The 25,107-nt window shown below is 39.4% G+C and overlaps 1 protein-coding gene across 1 annotated transcript in view; it reads right to left on the bottom strand.

Annotated features, from left to right (window-relative positions):
* mettl2a (methyltransferase 2A, methylcytidine) overlaps positions 1-21,432 on the bottom strand; it is a 28,911-nt gene extending 7,479 nt beyond the window's left edge. The window contains exons 1-7 of the mRNA XM_073070721.1: positions 21,293-21,432; positions 20,831-20,922; positions 20,077-20,513; positions 14,795-14,844; positions 6,210-6,270; positions 504-643; positions 10-116 (exon numbers count right to left, since the gene is read on the bottom strand). Coding sequence (XP_072926822.1) covers positions 10-116; positions 504-643; positions 6,210-6,270; positions 14,795-14,844; positions 20,077-20,513; positions 20,831-20,922; positions 21,293-21,408 — 1,003 coding nt within the window. The 5' untranslated portion in view covers positions 21,409-21,432. The remainder of the gene's footprint in view (positions 1-9; positions 117-503; positions 644-6,209; positions 6,271-14,794; positions 14,845-20,076; positions 20,514-20,830; positions 20,923-21,292) is intronic.
* Positions 21,433-25,107: the final 3,675 nt, after the last annotated feature.

Below are 25,107 nucleotides of genomic sequence, written 5' to 3'. Positions count from 1 at the left end.
AGTACTTACCTTTCCTAAATCGAAGCTGTGCCATGTCATATCGTCCGTAGTCCCTGAAGAGAATCATTCCTCCTGGCTTTAGGAGTTGACTCAGTCTCTTAATAACGGCTTGCATTCTGCAGAAAAGGGGAACAAGAGAGAGCATTCAAGGGGGAAAGGAACATTGATATGGACAGAGACAGGACAATGGGAGCCAGGGTGAATGCATGAAGGAGAGGTGGGAAGCAGGCAGAAGGGAGTAGGTAAACGAGTAGAAAATGAAAAGAAGAGAAAGAAAAAAGGGTCAGTGTGAGAGAAAGATGAAAGATGCAAAACTGTGAGATTAGAAACATTTGGCCAACTCACCTCAATCAGTGACACGGTCTTGGATTCCTGATGTGGTCCATGACTACTATGCTATGTTTTATACACAGTTCAAGACATTGGCACTATGCACAAAGTCCACAGTACTATCTTGCAAAAATGGTAGCCATACTTTACAAGATTAAGGAAAATGTACTTACTTATATGGATGTATTGCGGAGAGTACAAATATGAGGATAATGATGTCCAGGCTTTGGTCTGGCATTGGATAACTGGCCTCTGTATCACACAGATCATGGACAAATGCAAAGCATCGAGAGCTGTCATAACCAGAGTTCGACTAAAAACAGAACAAGAGAGTCTTTATGCTACTTGTACACTGGCACAGGGCACCAGACCCCAGTCAAGTGATTTAGTTCAACTTTGTTTACAGACAAACTAAATTGCAAGAGGTACATAAACTTAAAGGATAATGATGTCATGTGACTTAGAGCTTACAGTAGCTTTTAATAGCGGGTCAGCCCCACGTCCCCACTTTGTGAGGATTTATCCATATGGCCCACTTTCTGTGACCATCATTAAATCTGTATCCACCACCTTTATATACAATGCACTTTAAATCCCATAAAACACATTTTCCATTTCTCATCTGTGTTTGCTTTTGCTAATCAACTGAAGTCTATATTCCCTGGGGAGAGATTCTTCAGCTGCTACTAAGTTTCTCTTTCTGCAATCCATTGAAAACATTCCAACAATTTTATTCAATCACAGCTCCAAGCTTCAACTGTACATCCCTGAGACCATAAAACATCTTCGTTCCCTTTCAAAGTGTTCAAACCACCAAACCTTGGACTTCCAGATTCTGCAGTAAACTCTAGCAGGAGCCAAACTTAACTTTTCAGAAAGGTTTAACATTACTTGTGCATTCTTTGCTGACTATTAAAGCAGCCCAGGATTGCGTGTGTTTAACAACTTTGGTAAACTCTGCAGAGTTTGGCACAAACTTCCCATTTTTTCCCCTTTTCTTTCACTCCCTTTATAATTGTACCAATGATCATGTTTTACTTTGTTTCATTCTTTGCATTAGGATAGTACTGCTATGAAGGAAATTTCCATAATGCAGATTGGATATAACATAATTGATGAATTAGAGAAAACTTTTTATATAACGCAAACTAAATTGGTTTTAATACGATTTTGATCAGGAAATCAACAACCAGTTAGTTACTCTGGGAACTGACAAGCAGAAAAATAACAGCTGTCTCGGAGAAAATTAACATTTCCATGCAACTTCCCTGTAGTAATCAGAAACCGTTACTTAAGAACACGGGCTGCTAGTTTCACCAAGGGTCACTGGAAAGTGACAAGCAATGGCTTCTATTGATACTCACACAATAATACTGTATTATATAGTTTATATATACACAACACATGCTATTATACAGCTTCCACAGCTTTTTAACTTCTAGCTATTAAAACAACTTTACCTTTGAAAGTCTTGCTGGAAAAATAACTTATTGGAAGTTTAAAACTCTCTAGTCCTTAACACAGCTCCCCACCCCCATTAACACAGATGTTTTTATGTGAGTATAATGGCTGCATTATAGCAGAATTGCCTTTACCTTGGAATTTTTCCCTGCTAAAACTCTGTCCAATGAACCCAACCACATCACCAGCTTTATAATTTGTTCTCATCTTTCTTATTGTTTACTATGCTTCCAAGTTTAATTTCACTTGCAAATTGAAATTATAATCCAAGTCAGCAGTGATTCAAGAAAGTTTGTTGTAAACTATCCTGCAATCCGAGAAACACTGCCACAGCTATATTCCTCATTCAACTTTGTTTTTGTTGTCATTGAACTTTTTATTCTATAGGGTTCAATTCTGGTAGCAAGCCTAATAAATAGCACTCCATCAAATGTCCTTTGTACATCTGCACAAATGTATTACTACCTTCCATATGCATTATTATCTTCCATCCTTATTGTTACATTCATAACAAAATCAACCAAGTTAGTACAACATGCCTTTTATAAAGAGAGTGGGAGTAATTAGATGGCCTTTACAATACTATGAAAGGCCCTGTGCTGTGTATTTATGAGTACGAGACAGTCATGTGAAATTACCTGCAAATATTACTTTACATTCTTTGCCTTTAAAAGGAACCAGCGCCTCATCTGTACTCCATCAATTGCACTGATTTTAAGTCAAACTTTGCCTCACTTTGACAAAAGCTCATGTACCAAATAAGGTCACACACAGTGACAATCTAACAACAAAATCTGGTAATTATGTCTATCAACTGCGCCTGGAAGAGGCTGAACTGATTTTAAGCACAATTGTGTTACATAAACACCAACTCACTGCATTTTGCTGGGGAAATAATAATCCTTTTATGGGGAGACTTTACTGCAACAATATCTATAAATTGCTGTAGTTCATAAAACTCTTTTAATTAGAGTTAAACAGGTTCTGCTTTAAGTAATGTCTCATTAGGTTCCATGGTATTATCAAAATCATGGCATTAAAATGCCAAAGACTTGTCTATCTCAAAGAAGGGACCAACAGAATTTCATGCAGAGAAATTTTGCAAGTAGCAGATTCAAAGAGTGGTTTGAAATAGTAGGGCGTGATAAAACACTCATTTCTTCATGTTGGTTCTATATAATACTTGAACAGTAAAAGTATGGAGGAACTAGGAAGATAAATCTGTATCATTGAACACTGTATACAGTCGGCCCTCCTTATCCGTGGGGGATTGGTTCCGGGACCCCTTGCGGATACCAAAATTCACAGATGCTCAAGTCCCTTATTCAACCTGTCTCAATGCGGCGGATCTTAGGACCCAGTGGAACCCCAGACCTTATTTAACCTGTCTCAGTGCGGTGGACATTAGGACCCGGCGACAGAGATCTGAATCTGCAGTGTTTCTGTTCATGAAAATAATCACGAACACGATTGAAAATAAAGTGGAAATGATAAAGTGATCGGAAAGAGGTGAAATGCCACCGGTCATTGGAAAATCATTAGGCTACGTCGATCAACGATCGGAACAATTTTAAAGGATAAAGTGAGAAAGGCTCTGCCCCGATGAAAGCTACAATTATTACTAAGCAACACAGTGGTTTAATTATTGAGTTTTGGGGTTTTGATCCTCCACATCAACCCGGCACAGTGGAGAGCACACTCAGGAGCGGTCTGTCCTGAGTCCTGAGAACTTCTGTTCCCATGCCCGGCGCTGAAACATATGTTCTTAAGTGTTTTATATGCACAGAAAGGTAAAATGTATACTATATACTAAGACAAATGTTTGACTAACTGATGCTAAATAATACTGGATGTACTTGCTCCAACTTATTTATTAGTAAGAGCCCTTCCGATATTTTTCGATCCCGATCCATGATAACCTATGCACATCCTCCCGTATACTTTAAATCATCTCTAGATTACTTATAATACCTAATACCTAGTAAATGCTATGTAAAATAGTTGTTATACTGCATTGTTTAGGGAATAATAACAAGAAAAAAAGTCTGCACATGCTCGAACAACAAGTGCTGGAAGAGCACTTCCGGGTTTTCGCGATTCACGGTTGGTTGAATTCGCGGATAAGGAGGGCCAACTGTAATCACAAATATTAAAACAACGATTCCCCATTGAAGCAGTGACCTGTGCTTTGGAAATGGTGAGCGTACTATACTTAGATTTCCACAAGACATTTGGTTTGTAATGCCAAATACAAGAGCTGAAATTTCACGCTCTGTATATTGGAGATAACATTGTTGGAGAGTTCTGAGAAGTTCTCCGTCCTTCACGGTGCTCCACTTGTCTTTGTAATGGTGAAGCAAGATTGCTGTGCTGACATGTTACAGCTGAAGTACAAAAGCCCAGGTGAACCGGGGGAAGAACAAACAACTACGCGATAAAAGATGGTACATCTCTGGCATTGAGCCACTGTCCTGTTCTTAATCAGAACGAGAATAACATGACAAATAGACAATGTATGGATAGATTGAAGCAAGCAAGTCTCTCTCCCCCCCCCCCCCCCCCCCCCCCATCTTAACTGCATTTTACAGGAGCACCATTGAGAGTGTCCTGACAAGCTGTATCTCCATCTGGTATGGGAGCAGCTGAGCATCGGACCAGAAATCCCTACAAGGGACTGTGAGAACAGTTCAGAGGATCACATGGGTCTCCCTACCACCCATCAGGGACATTTATCAGAAGCACAGCCCTCAGTATTATTAAGGAACCCACCCATCCATCGAGCATCCTCTTTGGCTTTCTACCATCAGGCTGGAGACCATGATCAATAAAAACAAGAATGGTTGGAATGTGAAATAGTTTCTTCCTCCAGGCCACTCAGCTTCGGAGCTCCCTACCGTATCACATTCAAAGTGTCACTGGTTAATCTGTTCAATATTTAATATTAACGCACTTTAGTTTGTTATTTATGTGTGATTCAGCTGTAGATTTTATCCATACCTTCATGTTATCACATGTTGTTACTATTGTGCTTTACACTCTGGTTTGGAGAAACATTGTTTTTTTCTATACATTATATGGCTAAATATGTATGTAGTTAAGTGACAATAAACTTGACTTGAATACTTGAATATTATGCTATCAGCTTTCAATTCAGTCCTTTTCAATGGAGTGTAAATGTTGCTTCTTTCCTGGAGATGGTGCTGTTGCACAGTTAGCAGAGTTGCCAAAAAACTCATCTGCAGTGCCGGCTTAGAACAGGAAAAAGCCAGACACGAAATCCACCTTCCAGCCAGCCATTCCTACACCAAAAAGCAAGTGATACTCTGTGACCAAAGGTCCAGTGACCTTCACCTACGGTCACCCAGATCACACTTATACATTCCTGGCTCACATAGCGCAGCCTTGTGCGATGAACTGGTAGCCATTTTCAGTGCCAGTGATACTCCTGAGGTGATCCCAGGAACAGAATCAGACAAAAGTTTAATTTCTACACACACCCAAGATCATCTTTAATTTTGTGGTTCAACTAGATTATAAGTACTAATAGAGTCCAAGAGAGCTCTGGTAACCACTATTAACTCTGGTGATGCATGCATTGACAGACTTAAAGATATAATCACAGTTCAGGGACTGCAAACTGTATTAACGTTAACACAGGGCTTGTGTTTATCACTCTCAACCAATTTCTCATCCCAGATGACTACCATATCATATGGATCAGATATCTTTCAGATTGCTGATAGAAAGAGTATAATTTGGGTAAATGCAAGCAGGGTTTTTGCACTGAAGTTGCGTGAGACTGCAACTAGAGGTCATGGGTTAAAGATGAAAGGTGAAATGTTTAAGGGGAAACTTTTTCACTCAGAGGGTGGTGAGAGTATAAAACAAGCTGCCAGCATAAGCAATGGACACAATTTCAATTTCAACATTTAACAGAAGATTGGATAGATACATGGATGGTACGGGTATGGATGGCTATGGTCCGGGTGTGGGTCGATGGGAGTATGCAGTTTAAATGGTTCAGCATGGACTAGATGGGCCAAAGGGCCTGTTTTGTGCTGTAGTCTTCTATGACTCTGTCTTTACTTGCCACTCCAATATTGACAGGATATTCACTCTAAACTGTTCAAAAACCAGCTCAGCCAGTCTCAGTATGGGGCTGATAGATCTTCCCTTTAAGGTGTTTAATCTCATATTCATATTACAGTTTAAGCATATACCAGCACCAAAATCAGAAATACATTCCACTGCTGTTGTAAACTTATTATGAAGTCAGATGAATTTCCAATAATTAAGTTGCAAATAGTATTTATCTGAAGGTTATGCTAAGATGACTACCCCTAGCATGAATGAATGCTCCTGAATACACTGGGCTCAGAAAGACTGACATATTGATCAAACTGAAAGTACAATCTCACCTTGACAAGTTCAACAGCAGTCGATGAAAAGTCACAGCAGTACACAAACAACCCTGGGTCACTGCAAACAGACAAGAGGAGAATTAGTCATTGGTACTAGTTTCTACTCAAATCTGATCAGCATTCTTACTTCTGCTGGTCCTGTTACAAGTACGCTGTTTAAAAGCTTGGGTATTTTCTCTCCATCTCTCAAATTTATTGCTAACTTGGTAATGGAACCCTACTAATTATTTCATTCATTTTACCTCAAGATTTGGGCAGTGGGGAAAGAGTCCATCTAGGTGATCTGGGACTGCTGTGTACACACTGAAGTGCATTTATATTACGTCGGGCTCATTTCATTTTGAACAGTTAGACATCTGAAGTAAGGGAACCAACTCTATTGTTTGTCCAGTTTCCCAATGCTGGATTTGACCTTTTTCTTCAGGATAGAATATGTAACACACCCCAGGAATGACATGATACATCACCAACAAGATTCACAAATGCAAGTTACAACTGGCATCTTCACAGATGTGTGCATTACAGTTATCTGAACACCGGAAAAGAACCTTATAATCACATTTACTTGTGTGGTTTGCAAATAAGATTGTTTTTTGTAGATCAATTTTTGCAACATCCCTGTTTAACATTTGAAGTGATATGATTCACACTTACAAAGAAAAAAAAAGCATTAAGTACAGGAAGTCTGATACGATCTTTGTGGCACACAAAAAACCTAAAACAATTCTGTTAAAATACCATTAGGAGCTTCTTTCTCCAGATACTGAACATTCTCTTTTTACAGTGAAACTGAGACCCTGGGGGCTCTGGAGGTGCTGGACTAGTAGATTTTCTAGACTACAGGATGTTTTTCGGACTTGTACACCAATACACTTTCAATTCACTAAAAAAAAAAGTTACACAGCGGTAAAATAAATGTTCCGGCATACCCTAAATTCACAGGGAACATGAGGAATGGATTAAGGGAAATGTGATTAAAGGGAATCCAGGAAATGAGGCATAAGTGAGCTTAAGGGAGATGTGGGAAAGATCACCCAGTGAACTAGATGCCAAACCACCTTGACACAATGCAATACACCTACCACCAAAACAGGACTACAGTGGAGGCTATTTCCCTGACCCTACACTCATCTCTGGAGCATTCAGACGGTAAAGACACCAATGTCTACAGCTCCAAATTTAATACTATAATTCCAAGCAAACTCATCATTAAACTTTGGATCCTGGGAGTCAAAGTTCTAAGCAAATTTATTACCAAAGTACACATATGTCACCATATACTACACTTTGTTCACTGCAGAACAAAGAAATGCAATAGAATCAATGAAAAACTAAAATGAAATTAATGTCTCCCTCTAGAAATAGATCCTGGACTTTGTGACCAATGGACCACAATCAGTAAGAGTAGGCAGCAACACTGCCTGCACAATTATTCTGAATGCTGATACTCCACAAGGCTATGCACTCAGCCTCCTACTCTACTCCCTGTTCACTGTGTGCGAGATTCTACTCTGTCTACAAACCAACCTTTCCCTCAGTGTCAGAAAAACAAAAAAGGGAGGTGGTGCACATGTTCCTGTTTACATCAGCAGTGCTGAGGGCAAAATGGTTGAGATCTTCAAGTTCCAAAGAGTCACCAATAGCCTGCCCTGGCTCAACCACAGACGTCACAACCAGAAAGCTCACCTATTTCTCTAGGATGCTTCAGAAATTTGGCATGTCCACATTGATCCTTACCAACTTTTGATGCATAATAGAAAACATCCTATTGGGATACATTCCTATTCTTTTTTTTCATCTCTTCATTGGGCAGAAGATACAAAAGCTTGAAAGTACGTACCACCAGACTCAAGGACAGCTTCTACCCCGTTGTTATAAGACAGTTCCCTAGTATGATAAGTTGGACTCTTGCCTCAATCTACCTCATTATGATTTTGCACTTTATTGCTTACCTGCACTGCACTTTCACTGTAGCCGTTACACTTTATTCTGCATTGCTATTGTTTCCCTTGTTCTACCTCAATGCACTGTATGAACAGAATGCAAGACAAGCTTTTCACTACATCTCAGTGCATGTGACAATAATAAACCAATTCCAAATCTACAGGATTCCTGAAAAAAAATCAGATAATGGATTACCAAAGTTTTAATGCATTTTAGTCTTTCAGTATCCACAGTATTTTTGTTCTTTTACATTTTAGCTCAGTTTGTCATCCAATTCTTCACACGATTGTTTTTTTGCAGGTGCAAACCAGAAAATTACATTACTGTGTAACATAAAATTGTTTATTTAAATTAGAAAGAGGAACAAAATACATTTGCATAACACCTTCAAATCACCCTATGGTGTTACAACCAGTATTACACTTCTAAGCAGCGTTAATTACTTTCACATTGGCAAATAATTTGCACTCAGAAACGTCTCACATGTTTATGAGCAATAATTTAATCAATGGAGGTACAGGAACGAGCAATGATGAACTAAGTCCCCAATTCTTCTTCAAATTAGAAAAAGGTTTTCTTACCATCCATCTGAACAGACAGAATCACTTTTAATGGATCTTTGGAAAGACAACCCTTCTGAAAATGCAGCACCCTTTCACTTTTGATAATGATGGAGATGGACTTGTTGCAAACCGTTGTGTTATCACCCAGGCTCATTGCGTACTGCTGTGCTGAGACTGTACGTAGTGCTAGTGATTGTCTGGGACATTTTATCGTGATCACAAGACACTGTTGCCATAGGTAATGCAGTATACTGCAAGTCCGGTTCACTGGCTCATTATCAAGAGAGATGGTGGTGGTGGTGGGGGGGGGGGGGGGGGGGGGGGGGGATTGGTGCTGCCCTCCAGTGTTCGCTCAGTAGAAGAGCAAGCAGAACCAGTCATGCCACACTAGGACTTAAGAAAAATTATTTTTCTTTTCTTCGTGACTGATGTTTTTCAGAAATCATAGCCATATGTGCTATGTGCTTTTCATGTTGGCATTCATAGCAAAAGGATTTGAGTACAGGAGCAGGGAGGTTCTACTGCAGTTGTACAAGGCCTTGGTGAGATCGCACCTTGAATACTGTGTGCAGTTTTGGTCCCCTAATCTGAGGAAAGACATTCTTGCCATAGAGGGAGTACAAAGAAGGTTCACCAGATTGATTCCTGGGATGGCAGGACTTTCATATGAAGAAAGACTGGATCGACTAGGCTTATACTGACTGGAATTTAGAAGATTGAGAGGGGATCTTATTGAAACAAATAAAATTCTAAAGGGATTGGACAGGCTGGATGCAGGAAGATTGTTTCCGATGTTGGGGAAGTCCAGAACGAGGGGGTCACAGTTTAAGGATAAAGGAGAAGCCTTTTAGGACCGAGTTGAGGAAAAAATATGGTAAAATTAAAGATCAAATAATGCGACAGGCAAGAAATCAGAGAGTTTTCAGATTCAACGAGTCTGAGCTCCGTTTTTATGAAGATTATCCGAAAGAAGTAATGGAACAAAGATCAAAATTTGCTTTGGTAATGAAACAAGCATATGATAACAAACCATTTCCCTCTTTGAGTTACCTGACAAGAATGAAAGTTTTTCCTCCTAATTCTTTTCCACGCATTTTCTTTGATCCAAAAGCCGCACTGGATTTTGTTCAGGCTATACCTGTCACCGTCATTGATGCTACTACCGAATGAACTATCTGAAAAGCTGTTGGATTATCTGTATATTACTCACATTTTGAAAAGAAGATATATGAAGGTTATTTGGATAGCTCATTGAGAGATTAATAAAAGAAGATAAGAAAACCTGCTCATTATTGCATCTTATTGGATTTTTTTTGGAAAGAAGATTTATGTTCAAGTTTGACTGTTTAAATGGCTAATTAGATATCTGACTGAGAAAAGAGGATAAAAGGATTTGTTCCTTCCATCTAATATTTGGTTTGTTTTTTTTGTTGTTTCTTAATTTACTAATTGGTAGTGTTTTTCCTACTAATAGGGTTTCTATATATATCTCTATCTGGGAGGGTTTAGTTACTTATGATATTACTAATTAATATTTCTGTAAATTTAGTTCGGTTACATATACTATTAACCTTTTTTTCCCTCTGCTTTATTATAGCGTCCTATAACCGAATTTAAAGTTTTCTTAGAGATTTAAAGCTAAACTTAAGATGGTGCTGGTTTTTTTTCTCTAAGAGATTATATTATTTTGGTTCTTTTTTTGTTTAATACATGATGGAATGTAAACACTCTCCTTTGTTGAGACTGTACTGTCTTTCTTGCAAGGTCATTTTATTTTTTTGTGTGCTGGCTGGGGGGAGGGAAAGAGGGGACCGACAGAGCAGCCCATGGCTTTGTATCCTATCTTAGTTCGCTTGCCTTTTTTTCCGGCTTTTGCGAGGGTGGGTGGGTGGGTCTAGAGTTAGGAATTTTTTCCATTGGGTGGTTCCGGAGCATGCGTGTTTTTTATATGGTTGTATTCTTCATCACTGCCATTTTTGATCATCCTAGATTAGTATGTGTTCTGCGCATGTATAAAGTAAATTAGAATAAAATTATAGTATGGTAGTTAAACGGATTAATGTAATAAGTTGGAATGTACATGGTTAGAATCATCCTATTAAACGAAAAAAGACTTTTAAAATTATTAATCGATTCCAACCTGATAATAATTTTTGCTCAGGAGATGCATATCAGGGCAGGAGATCAAAATAGGTTTTCTGGATGGTGGAATGGATTACAGCTCCATGCCACTTCTCAGAGTAAAACTAAAGGCGTGTCTATCTTTATTAAATCTAATATATTTACTCAAGAGGAATCAGATTTTAATGGTAGATTTCCAATTGTTAAAGGAGTGATTTGTAATAGAAAAGTTGTTTTGGTCAATTTGTATGATCCTAATTTAGATGATCCTTCTTTTTTTAAAAAAGTATTTGCTTCATTGCCGGATTTAAAAGAATATATGTTGATAATGGGTGGGGATTTTAACTGTTGTTTAAATCCTATGATTGACAAGAGCTCAACTAATCAGCGACTTCCAAATCATTCCGCATCAGTTATTAACTCCTTTTTGACTGATTTTGGGTTGATCGAATTATGGAGGCATTTGCACCCTGATAACAGAGAATATTCCTTTTTTTCGCATGTCTATAAAAAATATTCGAGGATTGATTATATTATAATTGATCCCCGCCTTTTGCCTAATGTTAAAAACTGTGAATATGACGCTATTGCTATATCGGATCATGCGCCTTTGAGTTTGTCCTTTGAATTTGACGATGTCATTTTTGCCCGTCCACCATGGTGCATGTCTCAGACTTTATTGCAAAACTCTGATTTTATCAGTTTTATTGAAAGCCAGATAAAAGAATTTTTTCTTTTTAATGATATAGGAGGTATATCCAAATTAATTATATGGGATACATTTAAAGCATTTTTAAGTGGTCAGATTATTTCTTATTCACCTAAACTTAAAAAACAGACTAAAGTAGAATTAGATAAAATTTCAAAACAAATTAAAGATTTAGATAATATCTATGCGACTTCCCCTAATATTGACTTATTTAAAAAAAGGGTGGAACTTCAATCACAATATAACCTATTATTAACTCATCCAATTGAAGGTTATCTACTTAAGTTAAAGAGCCAATTTTATATGTTTGGAGATAAAAATAACAAACTACTTGTATCTCAATTAAAATCGGCTGGAGCCAAAAGGCAAATTTTGAAAATTCGTAGAAAGGATGGTATCCTGGCTCGGGAATATGAAAAAATTAATAAGATTTTTCAAGATTTTTTATACTGAACTTTATAAATCTCAATGTCCAGTAGATTCTTCTGAATGAATGCCTTTTTACGAAAGATGCTTTTCCTAAAATTTCTGCTGAGGATCAAAAAACTCTTGATGCCCAAATTACTGAATCCGAAATTCATAAAGCTATTTTTTCAATGCGATCTGGTAAGGCCCCTGGACTTGGTTATCCTGTAGAATTTTATGAAAAATTTGGAAAATTGCTTTCTCCATATATGTTAGAGATGCTTAAAGATTCTTTTGTGAAAAGGGATTTACCCTCTACTTTTTATGAGGCTTCTATTTCTTTAATTCTCAAAAAGGATAAAGATCCTACTGATTGTGCCTCATACAGACCTATTTCATTATTGAATGTTGATACTAAGATTATGCCAAAGATAATGGCCAATCGGTTGGAGAGTATTTTAGGTAAAATTATTTTTAAAGATCAAACAGGCTTTATAAAGGGTCTTTATTCTTTTTCAAATGTTCGGAAACTATTTAACATTATATATTCGCCCTCTTCTAAAACTCTACAATGCGTTGTATCTTTGGATGCTGAAAAAGCATTTGAACGAGTCAAATGGAAATATTTATTTAATGTTTTAGAAAAATTTGGTTTTGGTGTTAATTTTAATAATTGGATTAAAATGATATATAAAGCTCCTATTGCTACTGTTGTCACTAATAACTGTAGGTCTCCTTTTTTTCAGCTATCACAGGGGACAAGACAAGGTTGTCCATTAAGTCCTTTGTTATTTAATTTAATATTAGAATCCATTGCTATTGCTCTTCGTGAAGCCAAATATATTCATGGGATTTCTGTGAATGAGACCATGCACAAGATTTCTCTTTACACTGATGATTTATTGGTGTATATATCTAAGCCTGAAGAATCTATTCCTGCTTTGCTAAAATTATTTGACAAATTTGGAGATTTTTCAGAATATAAAATAAATTTTAGTAAAAGTGAATTGCTTCCCTTAAATGAATCTATCTCTATATGATAATATTCCTTTTCAAGTGATGGATTCTTTTAGATATTTAGGTGTCATAATTACTAAAAAATATAAGGATCTTTATAAAGCCAATTTTCCTCCTTTAGTGGACTCTATGAAGTACTCATTTAGTAGACGGAGCCCACTTACATTTTCACTTGTTGGCCGTATTCATGTAGTTAAAATGATGATTTTACCAACATTTTTATATTTATTTCAGAATATTCCTGATTTTTGACTAAGAAGTTTTTTGATCAGATTGATTCTATTATTCTATTTTTTATTTGGGATAATAAAAGACCAAGAATTAGTAAATGTCATTTACAAAAGTTGAAAAAGGATGGAGGTCTTACTTTGCCTAATCTAAGAGTGTATTATTGGGCTGTTAATTTGCGATGTATGTCCTTTTGGTTATACTGGGTTGATAGAAATGATCTGCCAATTTGGGTACACCTGGAACTGAGAGCAGTGAAACAGTTCTATTTAACCTTGTTATTAGGAGTTGCTCTACCTATACAATTAACTAAAGTTGCTAATTTAAACCTATATCCTGTGATTAAGCACTCTTTACAAATTTGGCTCCAGTTCCGCAATTTTTTAAATCTTAAAAAATTTAAACTTTGTAGTTCAATTTATCGTAATTACTTTTTTAAACCTTTCCTGAGTGATTCAATTTTTTTACTTTGGAAAAATAAAGGTATTAGTTCTTTTTTGGATTTATTTAAAGAAGGCAGATTGATGTCTTTTGAACAATTAGTCGATAAATATTCTCTCTCATATTCACACTTTTTACAATACCTTCAAGTTAGACACTTTTTACAAAAATATTTAAGTAATTTTCCTTACATATTGGAGGCTGACTTGTTAGGTACTACTATGAATATGAGCCCTTTGATGAAAGGTTCTATTAGAAGAATTTATAATTTATTATTACAATGGGATAAGCATCCTTTACTTAAGATTAAACAGGATTGGGAGAAAGAACTCAATTTGACTTTTATATGGGAGGATTGGATGTGGATTCTGAAGCTGGTTAACTCTTCTTCGATCTGTGCTAATCATTCACTGATTCAATTTAAAATTGTACATTGTTACCATTTGAGAGACTTTCTAAAATATTTCCCAATGTTGACAAGTATTGTGATAGATGTAAAACTGAGATAGCTACACTGACACATATGTTCTATACTAAAACAGTTTTGGAAGTCAGTCTTTTCGACAATTTCTAAAGCACTCAGAATCAACTTACAATCTAATAAATTGACTGTGCTTTTTGGAATAATTCCTCAAAATATCCATGTTATTGCGCTTGTTACATTGATAGCTAGGAGGGCCATTTTGTTGAAATGGAAGGATATATCAGCTCCTACTTTGTCACAATGGTTCTCTCAAGTGATGCTGTGTCTTAGCTTGGAGAAAATTAGAAGTCGAACCTTTGAACCTTTATTTGATTCTGAGAAGAGATGGGGCTCATTTGCTCGTTATTATCATTTCAGTTAACTGATAGATTTTCTCCACGATCTAAATGTAAGCTTTTTTTGATATATTTTTCTTTCTTGTTGGCGGTTTGATGTTTATTTTTAGAAGCTTTCTGTATGACGCATGGCTCCAGGGTTGTACCCCCATTGGGTTTCTTTTTTTTTCTCACTTTATTTTTGCTTAGTAGGGATGTTTTTATTCACAAAAATTTTCAATCTTTAAGATAATTTCTTTTTTTTTGAGGCATTGTAAGTGTTGTTACTTCGATGTACCTGTGTTATTTTTGAATAGTAATAATAATAAAAAGAATTGAAAAGAAAAAAAACTTACTTGTTAGTTTGTAGAATGGGGAACACAGTATTTCCAACTCCACAGCCAACCTAGTGGAGAGAGAAATAAAGAAATATTTGGCACCCATTTTGAAAAGCACATATCAGTGAGACTTCTTTTGTGGAGAGGGCCAGAATAACGAACTTTATTACATGAGGGTCACTCTTCACTATCAGCTTGTTATTGTAAGATATACATTGTAAAGCTAATGAACAGTCTCATATATATTCTGATGGAACAAAAAAAACAAAAAACAAATCAATGTGGCAGCTAACTGTGACCGATCTTTATACTAGGATATAATCAGGAGTGAGAACAAGCCAACCTGGGAAGCAGAAAAAAACCAGAGTACCCAGAGAAAACCCAAGAAACTCCACACTGACAATGCCCGAAGTCAGGATTGCACCTGGTCAATGGAGGTCTGAGACAACAGCTCCACGGCTCATAACCAAATCAGTGACACAGATGTTTAAACCTGGGCCCCTAAGCACATGACAGAACATGCCAACCTGAGATAGGTATGTTGATACACAATTACCACATCATACATTACTGCAGATTTCCCATGCTCTAACCTCCCTGAACCTTGCGACTTCACTCATTGCCTTCAAATGTTACCATCTATTTCAATAGTCCTCAAGAACTCTAGATTAGTTAACTTTGATTTTCTTCTCAGACATCCATGTTGACTTATTATTTTTTTCAATATACATTTTACATTGGAGATTCCAGTAATTTCTGTACCACCGACAATAGTCATGAAGTTTTCTGAACACTGTGGGCATTTAAACCACACTTGCTTACCATATAGGCCATTCAGCCCACCAAGTCTCCCAGAGCAGTCCTATCAGTCTCACCAATTTCCCTGTAATCTATTTCACAAGTTCATCAATTCACTGGACCCAGTAGCACCCACCTACTCAAGATCATTTACAGCAGCCCACCAACCTACCAGTACATCTTCAAATGTGGGAGGAAACTGGAACCGGCAGGGGAAAGGCCATGTGGTCACAGGGAGAGCGTGTAGACTTCACAAATATTAGGATCAAACCTGGGCCTCTGAATTGGATGCAGCTGCACTTCTTGCTGTACAATTGTGTCGTTACAAAACCAGATCAACATCTTACAAGTTTGCTGATGATATCACTGTTATCAAAGGTGGTGATGAATACAGGAGGGAGATTGAAAACTTGGATGAGCGGTGTAATAACAACAACCTCTCACTCAATGTCAATAAGACCAAAGAATTGATCGTAGACTTCAGGAGAGGGAAACCAGAGGTCCATGAGCCAGTAGTCACTGGAGGATAAGATGTGGAAAGGGTCAGCAACTTGAAATTCCTTGGCGTCACCATCTCAGATGACCCGTCCTGGACTCATAATATAAAAAAAGAAAACAAAACAATGCCTTTACTTCGGCATGTCATTAAAAACCTTGGCAAACTTCTATAGATAAGTGGTGGCAAGTGTACTGGTTTGGGAACACCAATGCCTTTGAATGGAAATTCCTACAAAAGATAGTGGATTCAGCCCAATACATCACAGTCAAAGCCCTCCCAACCATTAAGCACATCTACATGAAATGTTAACGTGGAAAAGCAGCATCCATTAAAGATCCTCACCACCCAGGCTATGCTCTTTTCTGACTGCTGCCATCAGGTAGAAGGTACAGGAGCCTCAGGACTCGTACCAGCAGGTTCAAGAACAGTTACTACCTCTCAACCATTAGGCTCTTGAACAAAAGGGGATAACCACATTCATTCTATTTCTGGTGTTCCCACAACTGATGGTTTCACCATCTCCAACAGGATCCCACCACCATGCATATCTCTCCCCCCACCCCTGCTTTCCGCAGGGATCGCTCTCTATACGACTCCCTTGTCCATTGGTCCCTCCCCATTGATCTCCCCCCGCCACTTATCCTTGAAAGCAGAACAAATGCTACACCTGCCCCTACACCTCATTACTATTCAGGGCCCTAAACAGTCTTTCCAGGTAAGGCAACACTTCACCTGTGAGTCTGTTGGGGGTCATCTGTTGTATCCGGTGTTCCCGGTGAGGCCTCCTGTATATTGATGAGACCCGATATAGATTGGGAAACTGCTTCACCAAGTACCTATGCACTGCACACCAGAAAAGTAGGATCTCCTAGTAGCCAACAATATCCCCATATATCAATCCCTGGCCTCCTCTACTGCCACGATGAGGCCACACTCAGGATGGAGGAGCAACACCTTATATTCTGTCTAGGTAGCTTCCAACCTGATGCCAGGAACATTGATTTCTTGAGCTTCCAGTAATGGCCCACCCCCCCCCCCCTTTACCATTTCCCTCTCTCACTTTATCTCCTTACCTGTCCATCACCTCCCTCTGGTGCTCCTTCCCTTTCCTCCATTGTCTTCTGTTCTCTCATATTAGATTCCCCCTTCTCCAGCCCTTTATCTCTTTCACCAATCGATTTCCCAGCTCTTTACTTCACCCCTCCCCTCCTGGTTTCACCTATCACCTACTACCTTGTACCTCTTCTTCTCCTCCTCCACCTTCTTACTCTGACTTCTCATCTTTTTCTCCAGTCCTGATGAAGGGTCTCAGCCCAAAATCTCAACTGTTCACTCTTTTCCATAGATGATGTCTGGCCTGCTGAGTTCCTCGGATTTCTAGCATCTGCAGATTTTCTCATCTTAGTGGTTTCACTTTAAGGACTCTTTATTTTGTTATTTCATGCTCTTGTTATTTATTGCTATTTATTTACATTCGTATATGCAGTTTGTTGTTCATTGATCCTGTTTAGTTACTATTTGATAGATTTGCTGAGCATACCCACAGGAAAATAGAATGTCAGGATTATATGTGGTGACATGCATGTACTGATAATAAATTTTACTTTGAACTATTTTTAGAACTTTATATACATTTTAGAAGCATCCACTCCAAAATAAAGTACACTGATTCAATGATACTATTTACATTCATTCATTTACAGCTTCCTCCATTTCCTTTCCTTTTCTCTTCTCCAAGTTGTACTCCGTGAATTCCCTACTAAATAGACATGTTGTTATGCAACACACACAAAATGCTGGTGGAACGCAGCAGGCCAGGCAGCATCCATAGGGAGAAGCGCTGTCGACGTTTCGGGCCGAGACCCTTCGTCAGGACTAACTGAAAGGAAAGATAGTAAGAGATTTGAAAGTAGGAGGGGGAGTGAGAAATGTGAAATGATAGGAGAAGACCGGGGGGGGGGGGGGGGGGTGGGTGAAGCTAGAGCCGGAAAGATGATTGGCAAAAGGGATACAGAGCTGGAGAAGGGAAAGGAACATGGGACGGGAGGCCTAGGGAGAAAGAAAGTGGGAGGGGAGCACCAGAGGGAGATGGAGAACAGGCAGAGTGATGGGCAGAAAGAGAGAAACAAAAGAGGAGAGGGGGCAAAAACTAAATATATCAGGGATGGGGTAAGAAGGGGAGGAGGGGCATTAACGGAAGTTAGAGAAGTCAATGTTCATGCCATCAGGTTGGACGCTACCCAGCCGGTATATAAGGTGTTGTTCCTCCAACATGAGTGTGGCTTCATCTTGACAGTAGAGGAGGCCATGAATAGACATATCAGAATGGGAATGGGACGTAGAATAAAAATAAAATAAAAATAGTTGTTATTTTGAGATCAGATTTGTTTTCTTGGAAGTTGGTTTTGGATATTTGCCATTATGAACTGGGGGAAAAAATTGCATTCTGCAGTGTCTACTGAACCTCCAAAAAAGTATTTATCATCAGGGCCGGAAGTATATTTTTGTAGTGGGTATTTATGCACTAAGCTTCTAATTCTTATGAAACAAAGCACAGCTGTATGTTATTGTGAATTCATTTTACAATATCACAAATCATTGTGGTTGTACTTATGTGCAGTTAGCTCATAGAAAAGGCTGCATTGGAGATGTTAACTTGCTTAATGTCCTTCTGATGAAAGACTATGAACCTGAAGTATTAATTCTTTTCCTTTCTCCACAGATCATGTGACCCAACAAGTGTAAATAAAGCCATGGTGTATGGTAAGGTCAGACAGCATTTAAAGATATAGAATCCAATTAACTTTCTGGGAGGAAATATCTTATTTGCTGGAAAATATACAACAGTCGGTAGGTACCAAGTTACTAACCAACCCGTTAATTCATATACCAATAAAGTCAACTGATCAATACATTGAGACACAGTTCATCTGATATCAGACAAATCAACAAAAGAAAAATCAAGCTACTAAGTAATTAATACCAAATAGTCAAAACCAAGATCTGGAATATTCCACACAACAAGGAATCTGTTTTTTAGTGTAGTAAAGGCTTGAACTGCCATCCTCAAAGTGGTCTTTGGTTATCCCACCTTTTCCCAAGCATGAGTCAGAGAAATAATTATTAGAAAACCTTTTCTAACACATTTCCAAGAGGACCACAACCTTGTTGTAGTTTGGAGGCTTGAGAGCCTCAATGACCAGGAGAGCTATGTTGGCTGGAGTCAGGGCTTTATGCTTTGACTCTTGGTAGGGTCACTTATGCCAAACAGGTCAAAGCATAGATGCCAGACTAAGAGCAATGCACTGATCCTCCAGGTTTGGGGGTTCAGTCAGGCTAACAACCCTGACTGGTAAAACAAAATTGTTATGGAAACAATACTGACATCTGAGTCTCCACCCAGAACTTGCATGACTGACAGTAATGAGAACCAAGTGGAATTTTTCTATAAGTGTATACCTCAGATAAATACTTTGTGGAGATTTGTGATATATATGATATATATGTACAATTTCTGAAATACATTTTACGGAAATGTTTGTTTGATGATGAACTTCAATAAAAAAAAATAAATTACCAAAAAAAAAGAAAACCAAGAGAAAGCTACTGACAGGAAAGGACCAAGTCAAGATTGGTTTTTGGAATTGTAAACCTGAACCACATCTGGGACACAATAGAGAAGATGGCCAAAGACAGACAGAGATGGATGACTTTCATTGCTGCCCTAAATGCCAGTGGCATAACAGGCAATAACTTTTTTAAACATACAGAAGTCTCTCTTAAGGTGCATACTTTTTTGTGTGCTTAAAATTACATTCAAAAGGTACAAAAATATGCCCATATTTAAAGTGGGAAGAAATCTGTATCCTCAGTTAACAGAAACGAAAACCAACTGGGACCCTTTCAGCTGGTACAGTATTAAAGCACAGCTATCCACTATGTGAAGAAATTAGTTGTATATTTAACAGACAATCCTCCAGACTGCTGCAGCTTCCCACATTACCTCTAGTATATGGAATGTTGTTGAAGTTTCTGTGAAGCTGGTATCAGACAATTGATTCTTACTCATATTTGTCAGTGTCCGTGTTGTATTTCCTGAAGTTTCATCCACAAGTCTATTGGTGCTTTCACCATCATTTGAATCAAGGTTATCAACCTGAAAATTTTCCAGCTTTTGTGTACAATTCACTGGCTCTCCTGCACATTGCTTGGGAGAGTGATGAACATTCTCAAAGTTCCCATCAAGGCAGTTCTTGGAGCCAGTGTGGCAATGATCGTCTGACACTGTTGTAGCTCTGGATTGATTCCGCAGGTAAGATTTTGAATTCGAAACCAGCTCAGGAAATTCTGTAAAGAGCCAGTGACGGTCTTTGAAAAATCTGTTCTCATGAATTTTGTAGAAGTCATTCCAGTAGTCACTAGCTCTGTTCTCATACTCCGCTGTTTGCAAAGCAAGCAAGAAAGAAAACTAGTGTCATCAAAATAGTCTCTACAGCACATGTAACCACACAATTAATTTGAACAACTTTAAATTAAAAATAATTATACTGCATACCTGTAACATGATTGAAAACAGATAAACCTGAATTTATGAATTTAAGAAATTGATACAGACAAAATGAGAATTATATGGGATGGGGAGGGAAGCAAGCCCATTCAATCTGTTAGACCATTTTATGTCTCTGTAAAGATTACATTGATCTATAGTCATGAACTCTAGCTTCCTTGGGCAAGGAATACTGATGTGATTCACTCACCTCCTTTTTCTGAAGACACAACTTCAGCGCAGTTTTCTTCAACCTTTTTCCTGGCTGCTGCCTCTTGTTCTTCACTCCACTCCACATTATCCCTAAGGGCACGAGAGATAAAACAATTAACCACTATACTCCAATCTAAGTTTTTTGGAGCCAGAACGCAAACATTATTAAATGTTCATGTACAATAAGGCATCCAAAATATTTACACGAAAAAGAACAGGCAGGGTATAACAAAACGTGGGCTGCGCTTTGAATTGGTGGAGGGCGGGGGGTGGGTAAGAGGCTGGTGGTGAAGATGGGAGTGAAAGTGAGGTTTGTCGAGGAATGGATGAAGGCGGATTACCCGATCACATTTCTTCCCATACAATACCAAGATCTCAACGCGCCATGTAGGACAACTTCCCACACACAAACATCCCCCCGACACACAAATACTTTCTCTCTCTGCCCCCTTCCCCTCACCACGCGCTGTGCAAGAAGACTCGGCTCGGGTCGGTCAGGAACCGATTTCCGAACTGCGGGCGTCTGGAAGCCGGGTCCTCCTCAACGGGCGCCGCCATAACGCAACAATGAGGCATCTCGGGAAGGCGTGGAAGACCGAGGAATCATCCGGGCATTACACTACTGCGGAGGAGTCGGGAGGTCCTCCGGATTTAACATCGGTAGAAGGCGCTGCAGGAGGAGGGTGCCGAATAGGTTGCCTCTATTGAGCTCAGTTATTAATAATTTCAAATTTCTGATTTCAGAACGGGAGACAAATTAAAAAAACTACAGCTCACAGTGTATGTCCAGAATAAAAAAATATTTGGATACATTATACTCTTAACTAAAAACGTCAGTAGGCAGAAAGTATAAAATAAACTGAAGATGCTGAACATTTGGAATATAAACACATGCAGTGCAGTCAGCATCTGTGGAGGAATAAACAGAATTAATTTGTCAGCTCAAAGACCATTCATCCACTAATCTCACTTTCTTCAGGGGCCAGCGTGCTTCTAACTTAAAAGGTTGTTTGTATGTTCTTGAATTTCATAGAAACATAGAAAACCTACAGTACAATACAGGCCCTTCGGCCCACAAAGCTGTGCCGAACATGTCCCTACCTTAGAAATTACCAAGGCTTACCCATAGCCCTCTATTTTTCTGAGCTCCACGTACCTATCCAGGAGTCTCTTAAAAGACCCTATCGTATTTGCCTCCACCACCGCCACCAGCAGCCCATTCCACACATTCACCACTCTCTGAGTAAAAAACTTACCCCTGACATCTCCTCTGTACCTACTACCAAGCACCTTAAAACTATGCCCTCTTGTGTTAGCCATTTCAGCCCTGGGAAAAAGGCTCTGATTATCAATGCCTCTCATCACCTTATACACCTCTCATCCTCAGTCGCTCCAAGGAAAAAAGGCCGAGTTCACTCAACCTATTTTCATAAGGCATGCTCCCCAATTCAGGCACCATCCTTGTAAATCTCCTCTGCACCCTTTTTTATGGTTTCCATGTCCTTCCTGTAGTGAGGCGACCAGAACTGAGCACAGTACTCCGAGTGGGGTCTGACCAGGGTCCTATACAGCTGCAACATTACCCCTTGGCTCCTAAACTCAATCCCACAATCGATGAAGGCCAATGCACCGTATGCTTTCTTAACCACAGAGTCAACCTGCACAGTGGCTTTGAGTGTCCTATGGACTCAGACCCCAGGATCCCTCTGATCCTCCACACTGCCAAGAGTCTTACCATTAATACTATATTCTACCATCATATTTGACCTACCAAAATGAACCACCTCACACTTATCTGGGTTGAAGTCCATCTGCCACTTCTCAGCCCAGTTTTGCATCCTATCAATGTCCCATTGTAACCTCTGACAGCCCTCCACATTGTCTTCCCTGGACTTATGCAGCCCACAGAACCAGAGTGTTACATGTATTTGCACAGTTTGTTGTCTTTTGCACATTGGTTGGACACCCTAGTTGGTGTGATCTTTCACTGATTCTGTTATGGTTATCATTCTGTGGCTGTTTTGAGTATGCCCACAAGAAGATGAATCTTAGGGCTGTCTATGGTGACGTATATGTACTTTGATAATAAATTTACTTCAAACTTCATGAACCAGTTAAATTCAGTGTACAGAAATAATGACATTTGTATTTTTATTTTGGCAGTGGACTGAAAGTGTCTAAGTTTAAAGTTCAAAGTAAGTTTATTATCAAAGTACATTTATGTCACCATATACAACCCTGAGATTCATTTAGCAAACACGAGGAAATCTGCAGATGCTGGAAATTCAAACAACAACACACACAAAATGCTGGTGGAACACAGCAGGCCAGGCAGCATCTATAGGAAGAAGCGCTGTCGACGTTTCGGGCCGAGACCCTTCGTCAGGACTAACCGAAAGGAAAGATAGTAAGAGATTTGAGAGGGGGAGGGGGAAATGCAAAATGATAGGAGAAGACCGGAGGGGGTGGGGTGAAGCTAAGAGCTGGAAAGGTGATTGGCGAAAGTGATACAGAGCTGGAGAAGGGAAAGGATCATGAGACGGGAAGCCTCAGGAGAAAGAAAGGGGGGGGGGGGGGAGCACCAGAGGGAGATGGAGAACAGGCAAACAACTAAATATGTCAGGGATGGGGTACGAAGGGGAGGAGGGGCATTAACAGAAGTTAGAGAAGTCAATGTTCGTGCCATCAGGTTGGAGGCTACCCAGCCGGTATATAAGGTGTTGTTCCTCCAACCTGAGTTTGGATTCATTTTGACAATAGAGGAGGCCATGGATAGACATATCAGAATGGGAATGGGATGTGGAATTAAAATGTGTGGCCACTCGGAGATCCTGCTTTCTCTGGCGGACCGAGCGTAGGTGTTCAGCGAAACGGTCTCCCAGTCTGCGTCAGGTCTCACCAATATATAAAAGGCCACACCGGGAGCACCGGACGCAGTATACCACACCAGCCGACTCACAGGTGAAGTGTCGCCTCACCTGGAAGGACTGTCTGGGACCCTGAATGGTGGTGAGGGAGGAAGCGTAAGGGCAGGTGTAGCACTTGTTCCGTTTACAAAGATAAGTGCCAGGAGGGAGATCAGTGGGAAGGGATGGAGGGGATGAATGGACAAGGGAGTCACGTAGGGAGCGATCCCTGCGAAAAGCAGAAAGGGGGGGGGGGAGGGAAAAATGCGTTTGGTAGTGGGATCCCGTTGGAGGTGGCGGAAGTTACGGAGAATTCCAGTAAATCCAAGAAACATAATAGAATCAATGAAAGACCGCACCCAACAGGGTGGACAGCAACCAATGTGCAAATACAAAAAGAAAGGAAAAAACAGAAATAATAATAAAGACAGAAAGTTAAAATCCCCAAAAGATGAAGCGGACTCCCTGTGTTTATCAAAAGTTTGAATTAAGAGCCATTGCTTCTGATGCCCACAGAGACAGGGGGCTTATTAATCTTCACTAATTCAGTGAAGGAAGGAGCCATTGACAGTGTATTTCCTCATCAGTAACCCATTCACTGAGTTCTGCAGATGTCATTACAGTTTTGGTGAGTCGTGAGTGACGTCATTGCAGCATTGACTGAGTGTGACTCGAGGGAAACACGTCACACAGTGGAAGAAGGTTGTGTCTGATAGAGGTTGCTCAAGTCAAGTCACTTTTATTGTCATTTCGACCATAACTGCTGGTATAGTACATAGTAAAAATGAGACAACGTTTTTCAGGACCATGGTGTTACATGACACAGTACAAAAACTACACTGAACTACATAAAAAAAACAACGCAGAGAAAGCTACACTAGACTACAGACCTACACAGGACTGCGTAAAGTGTACAAAAACAGTGCAGGCATTACAATAAATAATAAACAGGACAATAGGGCAAGGTGTCAGTCCAGGCTCTGGGTATTGAGGAGTCTGATGGCTTGGGGGAAGAAACTGTTACATAGTCTGGTCGTGAGAGCCCGAATGCTTTGGAGCCTTTTCCCAGATGGCAGGAGGGAGAAGAGTTTGTATGAGGGGTGCGTGGGGTCCTTCATAATGCTGTTTCCTTTGCGGATGCAGCGTGTAGTGTAAATGTCCGTGATAGCGGGAAGAGAGACCCCGATGATCTTCTCAGCTGACCTCACTATCCGCTGCAGGGTCTTGCGATCCAAAATGGTGCAATTTCCGAACCAGGCAGTGATGCAGCTGCTCAGGATGCTCTCAATACAACCCCTGCAGAATGTGATGAGGGTGGGGGGTAGGCTGGGAGATGGGCTTTTCTCAGCCTGCGCAGAAAGTAGAGATG

This window comes from Hemitrygon akajei, chromosome 18 (genome assembly GCF_048418815.1).
Source record: "Hemitrygon akajei chromosome 18, sHemAka1.3, whole genome shotgun sequence".
Classification (NCBI taxonomy): domain Eukaryota; kingdom Metazoa; phylum Chordata; class Chondrichthyes; order Myliobatiformes; family Dasyatidae; genus Hemitrygon; species Hemitrygon akajei.
Note: the sequence above shows the minus strand (reverse complement) of the source record. Positions and strands in the feature narration are given on the sequence as shown.